The following is a 22,410-nucleotide window of genomic DNA, read 5'->3' as shown; positions in this document are numbered from 1 at the left end:
AACTTTGAGGCAGATGGGCTACAGCAGCAGAAGACCACACCGGGTGCCACTCCTTTCAGCTAAGAACAGGAACAATTTGCACAAGCTCATCGAAATTGGACAGTAGAAGATTGGAAAAACGTTGCCTGGTCTGATGAGTCTCGATTTCTGCTGCAACATTCGGATGGTAGGGTCAGAATTTGGCATCAACAACATGAAAGCATGGATCCATCCTGCCATGTATCAACGGTTCAGGCTGGTGGTGGTGGTGTCATGGTGTGGGGAATATTTTCTTGGCACTCTTTGGGCCCCTTGGTACCAATTGAGCATCGTTGCAACGCCACAGCCTACCTGAGTATTGTTGCTGACCATGTCCATCCCTTTATGACCACAATGTACCCAACATCTGATGGCTACTTTCAGCAGGATAATGCGCCATGTCATAAAGCTGGAATCATCTCAGACTGGTTTCTTGAACATGACAATGAGTTCACTGTACTCAAATGGCCTCCACAGTCACCAGATCTCAATCCAATAGAGCATCTTTGGGATGTGGTGGAACGGGAGATTCGCATCATGGATGTGCAGCCGACAAATCTGCGGCAACTGTGTGATGCCATCATGTCAATATGGACCAAAATCTCTGAGGAATGCTTCCAGCACCTTGTTGAATCTATGCCACGAAGAATTGAGGCAGTTCTGAAGGCAAAAGGGGGTCCAACCCGTTACTAGCATGGTGTACCTAATAAAGTGGCCGGTGAGTGTATATAGCCTATAACTATATGCAGACTCCTATTACTGCTATATATACCCCCCATAATAAATATATATACCGTAATCCCTCTTTAATAACTATATACAGTCGTAGATAAAATAATAAAATTGTATTCACCTTCCATCGTTCCTCCAATGCGCGCCGTCCTCATCTTCCCTTGCGGTGTCAGATGTAAACAAAGATGGTGGCGCCCTGCGGTTGGACACCGACATTTTTGTTTACATGCGATCGTCTATGGCAGAGCAGGGAACTTATTGTCCATTGCCATAGACGAAAGACAGACACATCGGGGACATTCGGCACGGGGAGCCCAGAGCCAAATATGCTGTTGCATGACCGCTGATGGGCCCCAGTGCAAATTCTGTGCCAGGCCCCCAACTATAATGTAACGTTTATAGTAATAGTCTTCTCATATGGGAAAGTGACACCATAAGGGCCCCCTAAACCTCTCTGGCCCAGGTGCGATCGCAACCTCTGCACCCCCTATAACAGTGGTGGCCAGAAGTGGCACTCGGAGCCATTTCGGTGGGAACTCAGACCATTGCCCCAGGGCAAAGTTCATCAACTATGACCAAATCCACCAAATCTTCCTGCAGTCCCAGGCAACTTAAGAGACACTTAAGTGACACTTCATTGGCTGTTAGGAACTGCGGGAAAAGTGATAAGGTGTTGGCAGAACTGCAATATCTTTGGAGGTCATCCTGCTGGAACCACCATTCGTCCTCTACAGAGAACCTGGAGGAATCTATAATGAGTCTGAATTTGTCCTCCTTCTTTCAACTGTATTGGTGGCCTCAGGTGGCTGATGCGACTGAATGATGTGGAAGAACAGGTAGCTAGAAGTAACTGCTTAAAAGCCATGTTGGCACTTCTCGGCAAAAAAGTGGATTTTGCTTGTAGTTTGGGCACTCTGTCTCCAAAAATTTGCCATCACTGCCCTATAGTTACGCCCCTGTATATATATTATTCTATTTTGTTATAGCTAAGTGCAGTTATTTACTATCCCAGGCAGTTACAAGCAGTTATCAATATTCCTTTTCTGCCTGCTCCCTTCTAGCATTTTGTCTAGTGATCTAGTCAGGTGGATGACATAGTTCTGATTGATTCTGGCCTGTGCAGTAGAGATCAGGCTACATTACAGACTCCCCTCTAGTCTAGCCGGGGCTCTACTGAACACACGAGTAAAAAGACTTCAGAGGGAGGACCTACTTGTGGTACCATTCTTAACCATGTAGTGAGGCAAACATTCCACATGTACAGTATAAGTACATTATATAAATAAGTATAATACACACATTAGAATTACAGCGACCTTATGCACCTGTAGGGCGACACTGCCGGCCACGGACGGCAGGCGCCACCCTAGCACTGCGCTTTTCACCGATAACCTGTGACACCAAAACGCTTCACTCTCAACCCTAGCCAATAGCGAGCTGCAGCTCTGACGTGGCCACAGCCAATCAGCTTCCAGCTCTCAGTTTGACTCGTCCGCTTAAGCTAGATAAACTTTACGCTGGGATCGGCCGCTTGGGTCCCCGGAGATGGGAAGATTTTTCGTGATGTCATAGGAACAGTAACCAATCATAACTCGCTTGGGGTTTGATTGACAGCAGCTCCAGCCAATACTGTGGAACCGCTGGTATTTCCTGTATAGTAGTTTTTAATATGGCGAAGACTTACGACTATTTGTTCAAACTGCTTCTGATCGGTGACTCGGGAGTTGGGAAGACGTGCGTGTTATTTAGGTTCTCAGAAGATGCCTTCAACTCTACGTTTATATCCACTATAGGTGAGAGGCGGCTCAAGTCCGAGGAGCAACTAGTGGAAGTGAGAGGGGAATGACAGGGTCAGAGTGTCAGGGGCCGGTGTCACAGGGTGTGTGATGGGGCAGTCCATGGTGCACACAGGACTCCAGCTGTGGTATTGATGAGAATCAGCTGCTCTGTGTCTATCCCCTGGGAGCCCTGACAGCAGCCTCTAATATACAGGTTTCTTCCCTATAGGGATGTGAGGCTATATAAGAGGCAGCAGCACTATGGCCGCACTATTACTGTACATCTGCCTGCGTTATGTGTCAGTAGTGTCACCACATTTTCAATCCTCAGGGCCCTTTACACTTTGAACCCGCTGCTAAGTTTACTTCTGGGACATAATTGTCCTGATCACTCTGAGGCGCAGGTAATGACTCGGGTAAAGGTCTGCTCCAGGATCCATATATCTATGGCGTTAGGAGGGGTCACCAATATCAGGTTGTCAGTACTGCAGATTCGCTGTATACATGTCAGTGGCTCCATCAGCTGTGAAGAAACCATCCTAGCCATTATTATGTGTAGTTGGGAAATGCTCGGGGGAGGGGAAGCCTATAGGATCAGCATCTTTGTGGCTAGTAAAAGTCATCAATGTCATATTGGTCAGGGTCCATCTCTGGAGCCGAACCAATCAGACAAGCTCTGCGGTATTACAGCTCATTCCCGTTTCGTTGAACTGGACTGAGCTTCAGTTTTTATTATATTAATGTAATTTGTTGACAACCAGTTTGACTGTCATAGCCTCCAAAGGGGTTGTCACTTGCCCTATGCTGGTTTGCTAATGTAGATTCATATACAGTTGTTCACCCCTTTCCCACTTGAGCAGGCAGACCTTGGTGCGCTCCAATGGCCAATATGTTTTCCTCCTTCCAGGGGAGATTTGTAGATTTCCTGTTTCTTTTTTGTGTGCTTTAAGATCCTGTGTGTCTCCATGGTAAAGTAAATTGTCACTCTACCATGAGAACATAATTCATGAAATGTTTCAGCTAACATCCCCTCTATTGGTATATACTTATCACATACCTCATTTCTTTACAGGATTTAGGATCTCCAAATAAAAAAGTCAAAGCATCAGCTTGGAGTTGAAATCGGTATGGTTTTATTGTTATGGATACATCATATCACAGCAAAGTGTACAATAATATTAATATAATCAATGTGTGATTTAAGTATATACGGAGTGCTTGAACAGTGTTAGCTTTTTTATATTCTGTACTGTTCAACACGGTGTATCAATAATAATAAAAAAAATATCAGGTTTAACTCTAAGCTGGACCTTGGCATTTTCATTTGGAAAACACTCCCATGGGTGCCATAGGTTAAAGGAAATCTCCCATCAAAAATCCTTCATGGTAAACTAAGTGCACTTAATTATAGATTCAGGCATGGTGACTGTGGTAATCTTCTTATACTTGTTAACCATGGCCTCCTTCCTTCTGATATCAGCTTTTAAAATTATGCAAATGAGCCAGAATGGTTCTGGGGGTATTAGCAGAGCTCCTTCGTGCTGCAACGTCATAGGCTGAAAATGCCAAATTATAAGGGCAACAATTAGGAAGTCACTTATCTTAGGAATTCTTTTTTCTTGAACCCACTCCATCAATAGTTCAAATCCATATACCGTATATACTCGTGTATAAGCCGAGTTTTTCAGCACAAAAAATGTGCTGAAAAAACTCACCTCGGCTTATACACGAGTCAAGCAAAAAATGAAAAACATAATACTCGCCCTTCGGTGTCCGGATCGTTGGCGCGGGTCGCATGGACGCGACTCTGCCAGCGAGAGAACAGAGATGAAAGAAGAAAGATGAGGAGCCGCCGGGACCTGCGCCGAAGATCGGGAGCCTCGTGCTGAAGATCGGGACCCACGCCAACGATCTGGACGGTTTTTATTTTTATTTATTATTTTTTTTGGCAGGGGGCTGCCTGTATGCTACATTGGGGGCTGCCTGTATGCTACATTGGGGGCTGCCTGTATGCTACATTGGGGGCTGGCTGTATGCTACATTGGGGGCTGCCTGTATGCTACATTGGGGGCTGCCTGTATGCTACATTGGAGGCTGGCTGTATGCTACATTGGGGGCTGGCTGTATGCTACATTGGGGGCTGGCTGTATACTACATTGGGGGCTGGCTGTATACTACTTGGGGCTGGCTGGCTGTATACTACACCCTCGGCTTACACTCGAGTCAATAGGTTTTCCCAGTTTTTGGTGGTAAAATTAGGGGTCTCGGCTTATACTCGGGTCGGCTTATACTCGAGTATATACGGTAAACAAACGAGTATGTATTGGTCCAAATCCAAAAACCAAGACTTAATATAAAAAATAATCCAGTTTGTTAGCAAATTACATTAAAAACTACACTACAGAAAGTTGTAAATCGGATGTTTCTCAGCACATCAACAAATATTTCATAATTGTTGTCTATTTATGCATTGTAACCCCCTATTATCAAAAGTCAAGTGTAGCAACACTAAATCTTAGCATTATATACACAGGGGTAATTTGCACATTACAAGTCACAAATATCAAAGTATATTTTGTGTGCTTACACATGGGTTGAAATGTCTATGTGTGGGGGTGAGATACTACGACGCGTGTTTAGCATGTCACGGCTTCCTCAGGGGGCCTGTGCAAGTGTGTGTGGAGCGGAAAGTTATAAAGGCTGACTCCAGAGCCACGTGGCCATCCCACGTCGGCGTGTGGCTTTCACGCACACACTCAGAATGACACGGATGGAGGCGTTTCTGGAGTCGCTGGTCTAGAGAATGGCTAAACTAAATTTTGAGAAAATGATCCATAAAACATCTATCTAACATCTATTTACAGATGGTTATTTTGCCCCACAACTTCCTTATGACCTTGCCCCATTCTTAATAACCTGGGTTTGTTCGGAATCTCTAATCTAACTTCTATACCACCTTTTAGTTAGCTTTCAACAAAATATGCTCCAGTGTATGGTATCACAATATAGGCTAAATGCTTTTCCACTAAGACCATCCCATTTTAGCCGTTCCTTTTCCAACTTAATTCCAGGAACACCCCTGGCCAATCCGAGCGGCAATTTGCCAGATTTGTCCGGTTGGTTTCCCCGAACCCAAATGGGAACATCTGGACCGCTCATTCAGCTCCTTGCACAGTTCTGTTCTGGGTCCTGTGATACTGGTGTGAACAACCAGCACGTCACACAGCTAAGCGGCACATGGAGGAGAGAGGAAGCTTCTGTGTGGCGCAGATAGGAGAAGAGGAGCCAGGAAAGAAGAGGATTTATTTCAGTATTGTTAGTTCTATCTTCTGGGGTATCCAGTATTTTTTGTTTGTTATGGGTGTCTGAATTGTTATTGTCTCTCTATTATAATAATTGTCTGCTCTGGAGACTCCAGTATTATTGTCTTCTCTGAATGCAGTGTAAGCTTTCTGGAGTACTATTTATTGCTGTACCGTGGTATTTATCATTTCTGTGGTTGCATTTTGTGCTGTACTGTGGTTGTTGATGCATCTATCGTGCTGGTAACTGGTGCAGCACTTTAAAGGGAAAATGTTATCAGGATTTCATATTTTCACTTAATGATAGGTTCACATAGCCTTTTTAATAGGTTTTTATGATTAACATTACTGCTTCCACTCACTTTTCAAAGTTGATGAGAGTTTACGTGGCTCCCTGCCAGCAAAGAGGATCGAATTATCATCATCATTATCTGCTCTCTGCACTGCTCCTCGTCTTCCTCCCCCTGCCTCGTTCAAACATGAGCTGACCTTGTCCTGCAAGCAACTGTCTTTCAGCTCAAGTCTGCATGAGGGGAGGGGGAGAGAGCAGCAAGTAGAATTGTAAAAGTAATGTGCAGATACTCATGATGAGTCTGTGACTTGATCCTCTTTGCTGGCAGGGAGCCAGGTAAACGTTCATCACCTTTTAAAAGTGAGTGGAAGCACTAATTTAAGTTATAATAATAAGTTCTAAAAGCAGATTGGGAATTAGTATTAAAACTCCTCATTAGGGGAAGATGTGAAATCCTGATGAACGTTTCGCTTTAAGGTTGGTATGACAATTTAGCCCTTGGACCAATAAATGTTGTTCACTACTGGCTTAAATCTTTAAATGAGAAAATACATTTAAAGAATTTTTTTTAATAATTTTATATCTGTTTGTGTAGTCACATATACCGATGACTGTATAGCCCTGTTTATCGGTTACTATGAGTTCCTGAAAACCCTGGTTCTTCTGTCCTGTAGACCATGCCGTCATGTGTGGAGCAGATGGTATAGACAAGGTAGTTCCTGACTCGTGATGGCTGAGATTGTTACCGTTTGGTGAATTTACTTCAGATAATCTGCAGTCAGGCCAGGAGATGCGGCACATGGGCCATGTTTCCTGGCCTGTATTCGGCTGTATTAATTGGCCCTTCAGATGAAGTCCGTTTATGATGGTTGTTTGGAATTTTGGCAAGTCATGGTGACTCTGTTATGATGTTGTTTTGTTAATTCTACAACAGATGGACTTTAGCGGATCCAAACATTTACTGCCTCTCTGTATACATAAGGACATAACTGTATGAAAACACTGGCAGTTTCTGCTATATACAGAATGGCAAATGTTTCTTAAACATGGGAACCTTGCGTCCATTACATTTTTGTGTAATCTTTCATTTTATGGCACAGAAACAAATGTTGTGATGGAAGCCATATAAGTAATGTTAACTGTAAATCAGCCTACCTCTCCATTTGTAACAAAAACTTGTCACTGGGTTGTGTCCCCACACACACTGATGGAATTAAAGAGGAGAGGAACAGCTATCTCAGAGCAGTTTTGTTAAACTGAAAGGGAACTATCAGGAGAACTGGCAGGTTGTGTCTGGGCCGAGGCCAGAACTGTATAGAAGAATTTCCTCTATGAAGGGCCAGCAGTGTAGTGAGCAGTCATATGCTGTAGCCGAGTGTAGTGGTTGTAATGCAGTCGCTCTGGTCACTTCCTCAGTAGCTGCACTGTCAGCAGGAAGTGAGGAGCTATCTGAAGCTGCAACGTGTTCACAGAGCAGCAAGCATCTACTTGTAGGGTCATACGCAACAAGCCCCTTAGTCACTGCAAGAAGATTGTCACACTTTCATACAGGGTCTTTTCTCAGGGTCAGCTTATGTATAAAGTCACATAAGACTATCATACTCTATGTATGGATTGTCTGGTAACATCACATAGTCAGATGCCATTGCTGTAACCTCTTCCCATGCCAAAACCATCATTAACCACTTAGATGCCACTGTAAATGTGAATCAGAGAAACTAAGAGGCAAAGCCTCTCGGCCGCTGCTGTAGAAGATTGCGATGTTGGGTTGCCATGGCAGCCAGAGGTTAACATTTCACCTCCTGACCTGTTCCCGCTTCTAAGCCAATCAGTGGGCACACCACTCAAATGACTGCAGCCACTTTCATTCCAACAAGGGCCAAGGGAGCACACTGTGGGAAGCCGGAGTAAGGGAAGTACAGTTTGTTTATTTTTCTTGCAACCATCCTGGCCCCCAGAGTTGTTTTTAGGTAAGCTGGAAACCCCCCTTTAAGGCCTTTCAGGATAACACAAGTCCCACATTATTCAATCAACTAATTAATTAAACTAAAAAAATAAATTATACAGGACAACAGTCGTGGATAAAAAAATGGCTGCAGTGTTTATTATTGGGTAACCAAAGTTTTACAATAATAAAATAATTCTTTTAACAATCAATTTATTTGAATACAATAGGATATTTCAAACCATCAACAAATTAGGATAATTATTTAACTTAGTCTCCCCAGCAAGAGCCTAACAAACCATCGCAACAGAATAATTAATTTATACAGGGCGGGTTGGGCGTGGCGCTTCTCCAGAAATAGTCTTAAAAACTGGCAGTGGACCCCATTGACAACCCCTTTTATTAGTTGAGACGAGCATCTGCCATTCAGCTGACCGCCAACAATATTTTGCCCAATAACCTATATATCGCTGATCCAGCTGTTCTAACAAAACAGCTGGTCCAACTCTCTAACGACCCTCTCAGATGACGGCAAACGGCTCGAGAGAAAAAGCGGGAAGGGTACCTCCGAAAAAAGGGGGCAAAACAAACACCTCAACTATACCTCAGAAAAGGTCCCTAAAGTATCCGGGACCCCTTGTCATTACACCAGAATACAAAAGTGTTACAGTGTAATGCGCAAGTGACTGCATTTTGTCTCCCTAAAAATGATTTTTCCTATCAGGAATGGTAATGACCTGGGATAAATCAGTCAACTTCATAGTCTTTTTTATTTTTTAATGTTGGAAAAAGTAAAATGCATAGTTGTTAGTGTTAGGGTCTGATTTAAAGGAAATCTACCCTCAAAATGAAAGAGAATCTGTCATCAGTGACCCCCCCCCCTAAAAAACACACCAGTATCTTTTAGATGTCCTTATACATGCTCCACTGATGCCTCTATCCATGGGATTAGGCCCACCATTCTTCTAAAAAGGACTTTTATCGATGCATTCTGTTCCAGACAGTATATAGTCAAGCTACCCCCTCCTTCTTGTTGCTGACTCTGCTAACCCAGCCTCCCTCATGAAGGAGAGATACAGTGTGGTTGATTTCTCTTAGCCCCCATCTTCCAGAGGGAGTGGTTAATGCTGTTTCACAAACAGTCTGTATGTCTCTCTCTATCTCTCTCCTTTTCCAGCAAGGGATTGTGTAGAATGTCCTACAGAAGAAAGTAAAGGGAGCTGTATATGTCTGTAGTTGAATATTGGCAGGCGGTCCCTAGGTACTGATTCCATATGGCAGCATACTGGAAGCAGTGAGACCTGTCAATCAGGAACAGGGAGGCAGGACAGTCTAGTGAACAATGAGCATGCAGGACTCGCTTACAGTGATTGGGCTCACATCAGGTAAGTTGCATATAAGTTTACAAACTTTTTTATGTTGTAGGCATGGAAAGGAACCATTTATGGGTAAGGGAAGTGTTTTGAACCCCTCCCTGCATCCTGATGTAACTGTATGTCATAAGCCGCGGTTACTTGGCACACCATGATATAAGTTATGTCTTGGGGATCGCCTGAGCTCAGAAGCTGAGCCTTTGTGATCACTACGGGATCCTGGCATCATGTTACTGCAGTAACAGCTGGGATCACAACTATTTAACCCTATAGTCAGCATGACCGCAACGTCTATATGGCATCAGAGACAATTGGAACCCTCCGTGCAGTGATACAGGGCAGTTTAAAAAACAAAAAAAAACAAAATCAGACTTAGGCTACATTCACACTAACGTATGGGGGACGTATATACGGCCGACGTATATACGGCCGATATACGTCCCCCATACACTTCTATGGGCGCACGGCACCCTACGGGAGCGGTACGGTGCCGCACACGTGCGGCACCGTACCGTTCCGTACCCGGGAAAAAGATAGGACCTGTCCTATCTTTTCCCGTAATACGGCGCCGTGCGACATAGGTTGCTATGGAGAGGGGCGGGGGTGAGCTGCGCTCACCTCCTCCTCCTCTCCCCGTACACTGCCATTGCCCGCTACGGTACGGTAGGGCAACGGCAGTGTGAATATAGCCTTAGTCATACAACCCTAAAAGGGCTTAGTACCAGAGGGGTTAATCATAGGTTTTAATGAAGTCTTTATTTAGGAAGGGTTAATTTGGATGGTAGGTTTCCTTTTAAGTATGATAAACCAACTTTCAAAATTATGCTAATGAACTCCTCTGTGCTTCAACCAAATAATAAAAGAATATTGGGTTTAACTCCAACATCGGGTTTAGGTTAAAGGGAATCTTCCATTAAAATTAAGCATTGTAAACTTGTGACATGTACTCATATATACAGGCACTGCAACTGTGGAAGTGTCTTATATTTGTTATCCATGGCCTCTTTCCTTTAAAATCAACTTTTTCAATTATGCTAATGAGCCAGAAGAGCTCTGGGGGATTTTAATAGAGCCCCTCCCTGCTTCAGCTTCATAAGCTGTTACACTATCCCCCTCCCCCACTGCTTCCTCTCCACTACCCCCAACTTCTGCCTGCTGTAATCTCACGCAGTGGAAGAGGAGAAGCGCTCCAGCATAGTTTAACAGCCGGTGAAGCTGTTTTTAAAAATAATAATTTTAAGAATTGATTCAGGAAAGGAGGCCATGGGTAAAATATATATAAGATTAACAAGGTCACAGTGCCTAGATCTATCTGTCTAAGTGTCCCTGGTTTTGCATGCTTGATTTTGATGGTAGATTTCCTGTTAATAGAGAAGAAACGATTGCGCAGCATTGAGTTGCATGGTTTGGATGAAATTTTCCTCAGTACAGAGAAATCCCTTAAAGGGCAGGATAAATCTTCATTATGAGGTTTGTTCCCTGCACTGATCTGCTGTTCCAAAATTTACACTGGACGTAACTGGAAAGAGGGAATTTAGCACTGCTTCTATGCCAGTTTTCTTGTGTACTGTTACAATTTGTGATTATTATATGATAACGCCACCTTAAAATTCTCAGTGTTAACATTGAGGGAGTTGTATGAAGCAGTCTGCGCCAGAAAAATGGCGACTGAAGTGACCCATTGAAAAAAGAGGCATGTCTGGACAAAAAATAGCATTGTTGCACAGCACATTAGACCAACTAATAGAAGGTTCAAAGTACGACTTGCCAGTCTTACACTGCACCAGATTTATCATCCAGCATTAAACATGGGGATTTATCTGACACTAGACTAAACTGTCTAGCTCTAAAAACCAGAACATTAAGGCTACATGCACACAACCGTGTGCTCACCCGGGTCAGATCTTGGATGAGCACATGGCTGGTGCAGACCATCCAGCCAGGTCCCGATGAGACAAAGTGTGCTCACTGCACTATGACCTCTATTGTGGCTTTGATGTTATGTGGCCAGATCACAGCCACAATAACTGTCACGTGCATTTTGCCTAATGCATCTCCCCCATTATGTTTTGTAAATGGAAATGTTAACAGCAATGTTGTAAATGTCCTCTGCTGTATTGTGTTTGAAAACGCAATCTAAAACACCTCCGCTTCCAGCTCTGTCTGTTAAGGTCAGGCCACGGAATAGCATTTTGATAGGATAGGACATCAATATAAAATACTGGACATCTCTTTTACGATCTTATGCTAAGATGGTGTCTATAAGCTCTGCTCTTCATTAATATTGTTAATCTTTCATCAACAGGTATTGACTTTAAAATCAGGACTATAGAACTAGATGGCAAAAGAATCAAGCTACAGATATGGTAAGTAATTTCAAGTATTTCAATTATTCTTAAAATTATTAAAATCAATTTTTATTCAAAAATTATAATATACATCAATGTATCAAAATACTTAACAAAGCCAATATATAAAACCACAAAACATTTCAATACAAAGTGCTGACAAAATTTCCATACAGTTAGACACCGTGTCGGACTGGGGTATCTTGGGCCCACCAGATAAGAATTCCTGGGCCTTCCCTCTATGTTTAGGTTACAGCCTGGGTGCACCGGAAGATACTCTGATGGGCCAGTCTGGCATGGTACATATAAGGTCATAGGTTGTGATCTTCAGTAATCATATGAATATTGAGGAATACAGAGCGCATTCATTATCTTGGGTGCACTGCAGGCATTGGGGTTCCACTGCAGCATTTACCTTAGATTAAAAGGAGCTGCTTGACTCCTTTTATAGTTGTTCTATGTCTTAATACAGGAAGTCTGCTGTGCAGATGGAACCTGGAGGATTAGACGGGAAAATACACTGTTATGGTTTCTGCCAATGTCCTCTCTGCAGATCAGAGTCCCTAGCCTAGGTGCTTATTTAGAGAAAGTAGGAAGTGCTGCTTGCAACCTGTCATGTGCATATCTCGTGGGTGCAGCTTATCTGCTACCACAAGGTGTAATGTCCACAGAATTCAGCTTATTGCTGAACTACTACTGGTGCTTTTTATTGGGACCTCTTCAACTAAGGGTATATTCACATGGCTGTCTGGAGGGATGTATATGCGGCCGCATTGGTGGCTCGGTGGCGTTACGGTGCCACATGTGTGGCACTGCTCCGCGCCGTACACGCGGAAAATATAGAGCATGCTCTATCTTTCCCTGTGTGTGCGGCCTTGCGCCGCTGTGAAGGGGGGGAGGGGTCACCTCCAATCCAGCGCACATCTGTATGAATACGGCATACGTTTTTTTTTAATGTACCCTTAATAAGTGGACATACAGCTGTGAAGTAATTACTTATTATAGCCTATGTAATAGGTTGCCAAGTCTCCACACCGTCAGCCATCAGTTCCTGCCGGGCATGCTGCTGATGGATCAGCTAAGCTTGAATGCTTAGAGGCTTAGTATTCCTATTGCTAAATTTTTAAATCTTGTCTGTCTTCACTTTTAGGGACACAGCTGGACAGGAAAGATTCCGCACTATTACAACGGCTTATTACAGAGGGGCAATGGTAAGCGGTGAGAACTATAAAGTGAAACTACAGTTTTCGCAAACTAGTTTTACTACTAAGTATAACATAGCTGTCTCTTTTCCTTCTGCTTACAGTCATTGCTAAGTACACATGTTATTATATCAGTGTATTACTGAAATGTACCTCTTAGCTTATACCACTTTTGTTCATTCTTTCCTTTAATTTCACATGTAGCGGTACTTATGCTACCTGCACATGAAAATGTTTTCTCTGGCGAAAACTACAGCTCTCTTGGTGGTCGGTGTGTCTTCAGTATTTTTAGAGTTCCTGAGCTGTAGGTTCGTAAGGACAGGTCGAGAGTTAACAGTTTTTGCAAATCTATAAAAAAATACAGGCTGGTAAAGGATTGTGTTAGGCCTTAAGCTCATGGCCCGGAGAAGTAGGGCATTGACCGCAAGAATTCACCCCTCCATGGGAAGCAGAGCAGTGATCTGGCCACAATTTGTGCCGTCAGATCACGGCCCCCAGGACAATCGTGTGGATGGAACCTTTCCCAGAAACTGATACCGACGGCACAGATGTGCAGACTGGAGAAAAAAACTATTATGCACAGCAGTTTTCAATCTTTTTCATTTTTTTTAAGCACAAAAAATGGTCATTTGTGACATTATAAGCATTAGCAGGTTATTACAAAGTGAAATCATACAGTTTTCAAATCCAAAATTTATTTTAGGTGATGTTACATTTGCACATAGGACCCCTTGTTCTAAAGGAGCTTCTGAACTCTCTGGTCCATTGAATTTGTCAGTTTTTGGATGGTTTCCGCTTCAATTGTTTTGCATAAGGACAGAATACCCTCCCAGAGCTGTTGTTAGATGTGAACTACCTCCTGCCATCATAGACACTTTTTGATGATGCTCCAGAGGTTCTCAATGGGGTTGAGGTCAGGGGAGCATGGGGGTCACACCATAAGTATGTCCCCTTTTATGCCCATAGCAGCCAGAGATGCAGATGTGTTATTTGCAGCTAGAGATGGTGCATGAAAATGATCTTGCTGCAGAATGCACGGTTCTTCTTCTTGAACCATGGCAGGAAGTGCAGTTTGAGAAACTCCCCATACATTATGGAGTTCACCTCTACCCCTTCAGGGATCCTAAAGGGGCTGATAATCTCACTCCCCATGATTCCAGCCCAAAACATTACTCCACCTCCTCCTTTTTGGCACCGTAGCTGTTTTTGCATGGGGTGTCCATCAACCAGCCATCCTCTATCCATCTGGACCATCGAGCGTTGCACGGCACTCACAAAAACAGTTTTGTAGTCAATCTTCATGTATTGTTTGGCCCACTGGAGCAGTTTCTGCTTATGTGCAGTGGATAGAGGAGGTGGACAGGATGGCTTACGCACAGCTGCAAACCTCTGAAGGACCCTGCGTCTTGTTATTCGGGGGATGTTGGAGGCACCAGCAGCTTCAAAAACTTGTCGTCTGCTGCTGTGACAAGGAATTTTTGCAGCTGTTCTTTAACTTGATGTAATTGCCTGTTGGAAAGCGTTCTCAATCTTTCCTTATCAGCACGCACACGTGTGTGATGTGAATCAGCTACATACTTGATTGTGCGATGATCACAATGAAATGTCTTGGCAATGTTGATTGTAGTCAGGCCTTGACCTAAACACTCCACAATTTGTGCTTCTCAGCAGCCGACACATTCTTTTTCTTTCCCATTTTGGCTGAAAATGTAGGCTGCTTAAAGAGGACCTGTCACCCCATTTATCGGCACTAGGAGCTGCTTACTAAAGTAAGCAGCTCCTAGTGCTTGATCAAACGCCGCGGTGTTAGAGTGATAGCGTTACCGGAAACCTCCGGTAACGCTATCAAACACTGCGGCGGGGTACAGTGTAATCATCGGACCGCTTGCAAAGCTGTCCGATGTATTCATGAGGGGGGCGGTCTGAGGCGCTGCCTCTACCCCGCACCGCCCCTGCTTTAGTAAGCAGCTCCTAGTGCCGATAAATGGGGTGACAGGTGCTCTTTAACCCCTACGGGACATCTTTTGGCCTAAAGGACGCGGCCCCATTTTTCAAATCTGGCCTGTGTCACTATAAGTGGTTATAGCGTGGGAACGCTATGAGATATCCAGGGGATTTTGAGATTGTTTTCTCGTGACACATAGTACTTCAAATTAGTTTAAAAATTTGGATGAAATCTTTTGCATTTAGTTATGAAAAAAAACAAAATTTGGCAAAAATTTTGAAAAATTCTTTATTTTCAACGTTCTAAATTCTCTACTCTTGATGCAGATAGTCAAAGCACCCAAATAAATTCATAACTTACATTTCCCAAATGTCTGCTTTATGTTGGCATGGTTTTTTAAGATTCCACATATTTTACTAGAATGAGGCTCAGAATTTGGGTGCCATTTTTCACATTTTTTGTAAAATTGCCAAAACCTGTATTTAGATGGACCTGCTCAATTTCTAATTGACACGGAGAGGCCTAAATAATAATAGCGAGACTCATAAATTACCCCATTGTGGAAACTACACACCTCAACGTATGAAAAACCACTTTTAAGAAGTTTGTTAACCCTTTACGTGTTTTATAGGGGTTAAAACAAATTAGAGGTGCAGTCTGCAAATATAATATTTTTTCACAATACACTCATTTTGGGTGGAAAATTAAACATTTACAATGGATTAAATGAAAAAAGGCTCCACAAAGTTTGATACGCTATTTCTCCCGAGTACACGGATACCCCATATGTGCTGGTAACCTGCTGTATGGGCGCACGGCCGGGCATAGAAGGGAAGGAGGCGCCATCCAAATCAGATTTGCTATGTCACATTGTACAGGCTATAATTTTTTTCTTTTTTTTTATTGAGGACCTATAAGGACTTATTTCTTTTGCCACATGAGATGCACTTTTCTGGTACATAATTTTGGGGCATCTATAGCTAATTGGTGAGAGTTAATTAACTCTTTGTTGGTGGAGGAAATGAAAATCATCAATTTTTAGGAAAATTTTTATGTTTTTTTTTTTGGCCGTTAACCATACCATGAAAATAGTATATTATTTTTATTCTATGGGTCGCCACGATTACGAAAATACTTCATTTATATATTTTTTCCCATTTTTACTGAATAAAAAGTAATTTGGCAAAATTGTTGTTAATTTTAGCATCACAGTCTTTCATATGCATAACTTTTTTATTTTTCACCTCACAAATCTGTTTAAGGGCTTATTTTTTGCAAGAATGATAGCTCTTTTTAATGGTCTTATTTTAGATTGCGTAACTTTTTAAAATCACTTTTTAGAGCAGTGGTTCTCAACCTGTGGGTCGTGACCCCAGCCGGGGTCGAACGACCAAAACACAGGGGTCACCTAAAGCCTTTGGAGCCGCAATTTTATTGTGTTTTTACTGCAAATCGCATGGTTTGGGGTCCCCACAACATGAGTAACTGTATTGCGGGGTCACAGCATTCCAAAGGTTGAGAACCACTGTTTTAGAGCATTTTTAAAGGGCATTAACAAAAAATCATCTTTTTTTCAGAGAGACTTTTTTTAGGTTGTTTTTTACAGGGTTCACTTTGCGGATCTAATAACGATTCTGTTTTATTATGCAGATTGTTACGGACGCAGGGATACCAAATATGTGGGGGGTTTTGTGTATTTTATTCAATTGTACTGAATAAAATCTAATTTGGAGAAAATCTTATTCATTTTAGCATCACCATCTTTTTATATGCATAACTTTTTTATTTTTCGGCTGACAAATCTGGTTATGGGCTTATTTTTTGCGAGAGCAGTTGTTCTTTTTAGTGGGCTTATTTTAGAGTGCATAAAATTTTTTAAATCACTTTTTAGAGCATTTTTTTAGGGTATTAATTAAAAATTATCTTTTGTCGGAACGTTTTTTGCGTTTTTTTCCCTCCGGCGTTTACCGTGCGGGTCCAGTAGCAATTCTGTTTTATTATGCAGATTGTTACGGACGCGGCAATACCAAATATGCGGGGGGGGGGGGGGGTTTGTGTTTTTATGTTTTTTATACTATTAAGTTTTTTCATGGGGAAGTGACATTTTAGGGGCTTATATTTTTATGTATTTATTTTTTATTTATTATAATGTGTAGTGTTAAGTGTTTTTGCATATTTTTACTTATACATACTTGAACTTAAACCAGTGATGCTCTGATCACTGGTTTAAGTCCAATACATTGCTCTACAATACTATTTTATTGTAGAGCAGTGTAAACTGTCTGAGCAAGCTTGTGCATGCTCAGACAGTTTAGGCCGGCGCCACACAGGGCGCTTTGTCTGCGCTTGCAAACGCAGACAAAGTCGCGCCCACCGGGGCGGGCCTCGGCCCGATCGCATAGGCGTTTCTATGGAAACACCTGCGATCGGGAACGAGCCGCCGGTGTTTCGCATTAAATTAACGCAAAACACCGGCAGCTCGTTCCCGATCGGGGATCGGCATAGAAACGCCGATGCGATCGGGCCGAGGCCCGGCCCGGTGGGCGCGACTTTGTTTGCGTTTGCAAGCGCAGACAAAGCACCCTGTGTGGCGCCGGCCTCACAGTCAGTCCTCGGAGCTGCCCAGAAGAGGATCGGATCCCCCGGTAAGCGGCACGGGGGATCCGATCCACAGCACCCGCGATCGGCTGTGATTGCGGGTGTTACAGTGCGGTGTCAGCTGTGATAGACAGCTGACAGCCGCTGCTTCTGGTACCGCCTCCGTTCGTGAGCCGGTCACAGAAGCTGGACGTTATACTACGTCCCGGTGCGCTAAGCATCTAGCCCCGGGGACGTAGTATAACGTTGTGGTGCGCCTAGGGCAGGGCCGATTCTAGGGTTTTTGCTGCCTGAGGCGAAAATTAAAATGCTGCCCCCCCCCCCCCCCCCCGGCCGCCCCAACACCGGACCTCCCCTGCTACCTGGATATGTTCGGCCCATGAATTTCCACATTTTTAAAAAGCATTTACAACCTGTTAAAAAAAATGCTGACAACATTACTTAAAATTAGTAATTGGCCCTCTGTGACATCACACGTGGTACCACTAGCCGTCAGTGACACAGACAATAGTGGCATCTAGTACCTCACAGGCGACGATCTGCTCCCTCAGGAAGACGACATCATTGCATCTTCTCCCACCCAGGACTGTTGAATTTGCTGGCAGATGTCTTCAGCTCCCGGCACCACATCTCTGCACAGCACCGATAATATACCACAGTCACTTACAGTATATATTCACCTAAATAATAGTGTTTCTAAATCATATACTGTACACCTCTCATGACACAATGAACCACTCTACCCCCCCCCCCCCCCCATACACACAGAGTGGATATAGAATCCCTTCTTCATTTATTTAAAAATGTATAATAAAAGCTCCTCTCCCCCAATTAAATTATATACAGATCCTATAGTTTAATTAAAATCTGACCCCTATATCCAGATTCTCCCATATTTAACTATATACAGATTTACCACCCCAATTTTATTTAAATCATGCCCCCACTCACTTAAATTAGATACAGTACCCCATATAAACCATCCTCCCTTCTAAATACAGCCCCCTCCTATATTTATATAAGATACATCCCCCTCCCATATAATGCTTCACCCACAAGTTATATTAAATACAGCCCACCTTGATTATATAATGTGTAGTTAAAATATGGTCAAAAGCCACCCCCAGGTTACATAATGTCCAGCTCACCTACCATATTATATAATATACAGCCCCCTTATTATAAAATAAGCAGCTCCTGTATTCTATAATATACAACCTCAGTAAATAATATGTAGCACCTTATATATATACAACCCCCCTCTTCTTATATACACAATCCCCCTCTTCTTATATACACAATCCCCCTCTTCTTATATACACAGTCCCCCTCTTATATACACAGTCCCCCTCTTCTTATATACACAGTCCCCCTCTTCTTATATACACAGTCCCCCTCTTCTTATATACACAGTCCCCCTCTTCTTATATACACAGTCCCCCTCTTCTTATATACACAGTCCCCCTCTTCTTATATACACAGTCCCCCTCTTCTTATATACACAGTCCCCCTCTTCTTATATACACAATCCCCCTCTTATTATATACACAGTCCCCCTCTTATATACACAATCCCCCTCTTATTATATACACAGTCCCCCTCTTATTATATACACAGTCCCCCTCTTATTATATACACAGTCCCCCTCTTATTATATACACAGTCCCCCTCTTATTATATACACAGTCCCCCTCTTCTTGTATACACAGTCCCCCTCTTCTTGTATACACAGTCCCCCTCTTCTTGTATACACAGTCCCCCTCTTCTTGTATACACAGTCCCCCTCTTCTTGTATACACAGTCCCCCTCTTCTTGCATACACAGTCCCCCTCTTCTTGCATACACAGTCCCCCTCTTCTTGCATACACAGTCCCCCTCTTCTTGCATACACAGTCCCCCTCTTCTTGCATACACAGTCCCCCTCTTCTTGCATACACAGTCCCCCTCTTCTTGCATACACAGTCCCCCTCTTCTTGCATACACAGTCCCCCTCTTCTTGCATACACAGTCCCCCTCTTCTTGCATACACAGTCCCCCTCTTCTTGCATACACAGTCCCCCTCTTCTTGCATACACAGTCCCCCTCTTCTTGCATACACAGTCCCCATCTTCTTGCATACACAGTCCCCCTCTTCTTGCATACACAGTCCCCCTCTTCTTGCATACACAGTCCCCCTCTTCTTGCATACACAGTCCCCCTCTTCTTGCATACACAGTCCCCCTCTTCTTACATACACAGTCCCCCTCTTCTTACATACACAGTCCCCCTCTTCTTACATACACAATCCCCTCTCTTCTTATATACACAATCCCCCCTCTTCTTATATACACAATCCCCCCTCTTCTTATATACACAATCCCCCGGTTTCTATTATATACAGCTCCCCTTTTATAAAAAATAATAAAGCAACTCACCTCAACTCCTGTCACGATCCCGGCCGCGTCCCTTTCCCGGGTCTTCGGCTGCCCTGTGCTCCGTGAGGGGACGCAGGCAGCGTGACGTCATCGCACGCTGCCTGAGTCCTCCAGAGCAACAGAGCGGCACAGACAGAAGGATCTGTGCCGCCGCCGCTCGGTACATCATTCGCGTCTGTCTCTTAAAGACAGATGGCCCAAAATTTTGCCGCCTTTATTCAGGGCTCAGCATCCGCCGCCTGAGGCGAGATTTTCATCTTGCCTCATGTCAGATGCGGCCCTGGCCTAGGGGTTAATAATGTGGGACAGACTTCTTAAGTAGTCTTGCCTTTAATTGGACACACCTGCCAAACTAATTAGCACAGGTGTCTGTAATTTCTTTCAGTGATACCTTGACACACATCACAAACAAATAAATTCTTATAAACTTGTTGCGTAATAATTTGGAACACAGTGTAAATGATGATTTTTTTTTTATTATTCTTTTTTTTTTTTTTTTTTTTTTTTAGGGTATTATGTTGGTCTACGATATCACCAATGAAAAATCTTTTGACAACATAAAAAACTGGATAAGAAATATTGAAGAGGTATGAATTTGTCAATTATCTTTCATTACAACTCCAGCAGTCTCGGGCTACTTTAGACCCATGGTCTGTTGTTTGTAGCCTTTGTATTATCAATGTGCCCAAGCAGTAGACTCTTACACTGGGCCTTAGAAACTACGGCTGTGTGTTAGCCCATAGAATTACATAGGGGCGTTTATGAGACAAAGGCAATCACATTTCCAAAATCAATGGCTATGTGCAGGAGGCCTTAGGGTGGTGGCACACGTGGCGTTTTGAACCCCTTTTTAAGCAGTCCGTAAAAAACTGCATGCGTTTTTTGAAAACTCAAAATTAAATTAATTAAAAACAGACAAAAACATTAAAAAAAAAATTTTAATGCATTTTTTTAATGAACTGCTTAAAACAACCATAATTAGTTACATATTAATGTGTATTTTTTACATATGTATGACATGTAAAAGGGATAAAATCTGTTTCACTGTATCATACTTCCAGAGTAGCTGCAATGGATATAATGGTTAATATGTTATCTTACAGCATGCCTCAGCTGATGTTGAAAAAATGATTCTTGGAAACAAGTGTGATGTCAACGAGAAACGACAGGTTTCTAAGGAGAAAGGAGAGAAGGTAGGAGAGTGGTAACTAAACTCCTTAGGCCCCTTGCACATGAACGTATGGGGTCGTTGCTACGGGCCTCGTCACAACCTAGACCTTTATGGCCCCCGGTCAAAGTGAGATGGGCAAATACCGTCTCACTGCACTGTGACCAAGCCTGGCGGTTGCACCGAAAAATATAGGACATGTCCTATATTGCGGTGTATTGCGCCACTGGCGGTCAACTTTTAAAGTGTAACTGTCATTCTGAGCAAAAAAAAAATAAAATACATAATTCTGGGAATTATTCCTAAAAGTATTTTGCCTCTCGGTCCTCATTTAGTACCTCTTTTGGCCCATACCAACCATGGTTTCCAGCTCTCAAAAAAACTACAATCAGCAAGATGGAGGGGGAGGGGCGGGACGGGACCTTCCTCCTGTCACCTCATCACAAGCTCCTGCTGCTGACCAATGAGAGCATATCTATCTATCTATGTAACACTCCAGTACAGCACGTGAGGGGGCAGTACAGCACATGAGGGCACAACACAGCAAATGAGAGGGCAGCACTCGAGGGCACAGCTTGCAGACTTGGAGATTATCTCCTGTCACTTCCTTGTGTGAGGTGATGGGGGGGGATTGTGATCGCTCTGCAGTTTGTTTCTGTGTGGATTATTTGTGTATATACAAGTGTAGGGAAAGCTGAGGAGAGATAAGTTTAGGTGTTTGGTCACTAAGTCAGGGCTTCTCCCTGCACATGACTGAGTGCTGGAGCAGCTGGAGACATGATTGGAGTGAGAGAGATGGGGGCGTGTCTCTCCTTCTGTAGTCTTCTTTATGAAGACGGGAAGAGCCCAGCAACAGACATATGAGAGATCACTGACATCTAGGGGAAGTCTGCAGGATTCGGGTAACTAATCCAATTGCAAAAGGGCTTAAAATTACCTGCCCTACAACATATCAAAAGTTTTTTTAAATGACAGTTACACTTTAAGGGAGAGAACAGTGGTGTGTCCTTTCTCTTGCAAACGGCTGTATGCTCACCTGGGCAAGGGGCCTCACTCTGTACCTAATATATTTTACTGTTTAGAATACTTAAAGGAAACCTTTTTAAACTTTATAGCAGAAGCTGCTTCGGCGCTGCGCGCGACCGTGCGCGCGCAACGCCTGCGGCATTTCCTATGTAGCCGCGCACACAATCGTGCGCACGCAGCGCCGAAGCAGTTTCTGCTATAAAGTTTAAATGGTGTTAAAACCGCAATACCGCGGTTTTAACACTAACGAAACTAAGCACCGGCACCAG

At 43.3% G+C, this 22,410-nt stretch overlaps 1 protein-coding gene across 1 annotated transcript in view; it reads left to right on the top strand.

Moving 5' to 3' along the window:
- The first annotated feature begins 2,282 nt into the window (after nt 1-2,282).
- RAB8A (RAB8A, member RAS oncogene family) overlaps nt 2,283-22,410 on the top strand; it is a 34,690-nt gene continuing 14,562 nt past the window's right edge. Inside the window, exons 1-5 of the mRNA XM_072112944.1 lie at nt 2,283-2,543; nt 11,746-11,806; nt 12,939-12,999; nt 20,457-20,534; nt 21,051-21,140. Of these exons, the coding sequence (XP_071969045.1) occupies nt 2,420-2,543; nt 11,746-11,806; nt 12,939-12,999; nt 20,457-20,534; nt 21,051-21,140 (414 nt within the window). The 5' untranslated portion in view covers nt 2,283-2,419. The remainder of the gene's footprint in view (nt 2,544-11,745; nt 11,807-12,938; nt 13,000-20,456; nt 20,535-21,050; nt 21,141-22,410) is intronic.

The sequence above is a fragment of the Engystomops pustulosus genome, chromosome 1 (assembly GCF_040894005.1).
Source record: "Engystomops pustulosus chromosome 1, aEngPut4.maternal, whole genome shotgun sequence".
NCBI classification, from domain to species: Eukaryota; Metazoa; Chordata; class Amphibia; order Anura; family Leptodactylidae; genus Engystomops; species Engystomops pustulosus.
This window is presented reverse-complemented; position numbering and strand designations above follow the sequence as displayed.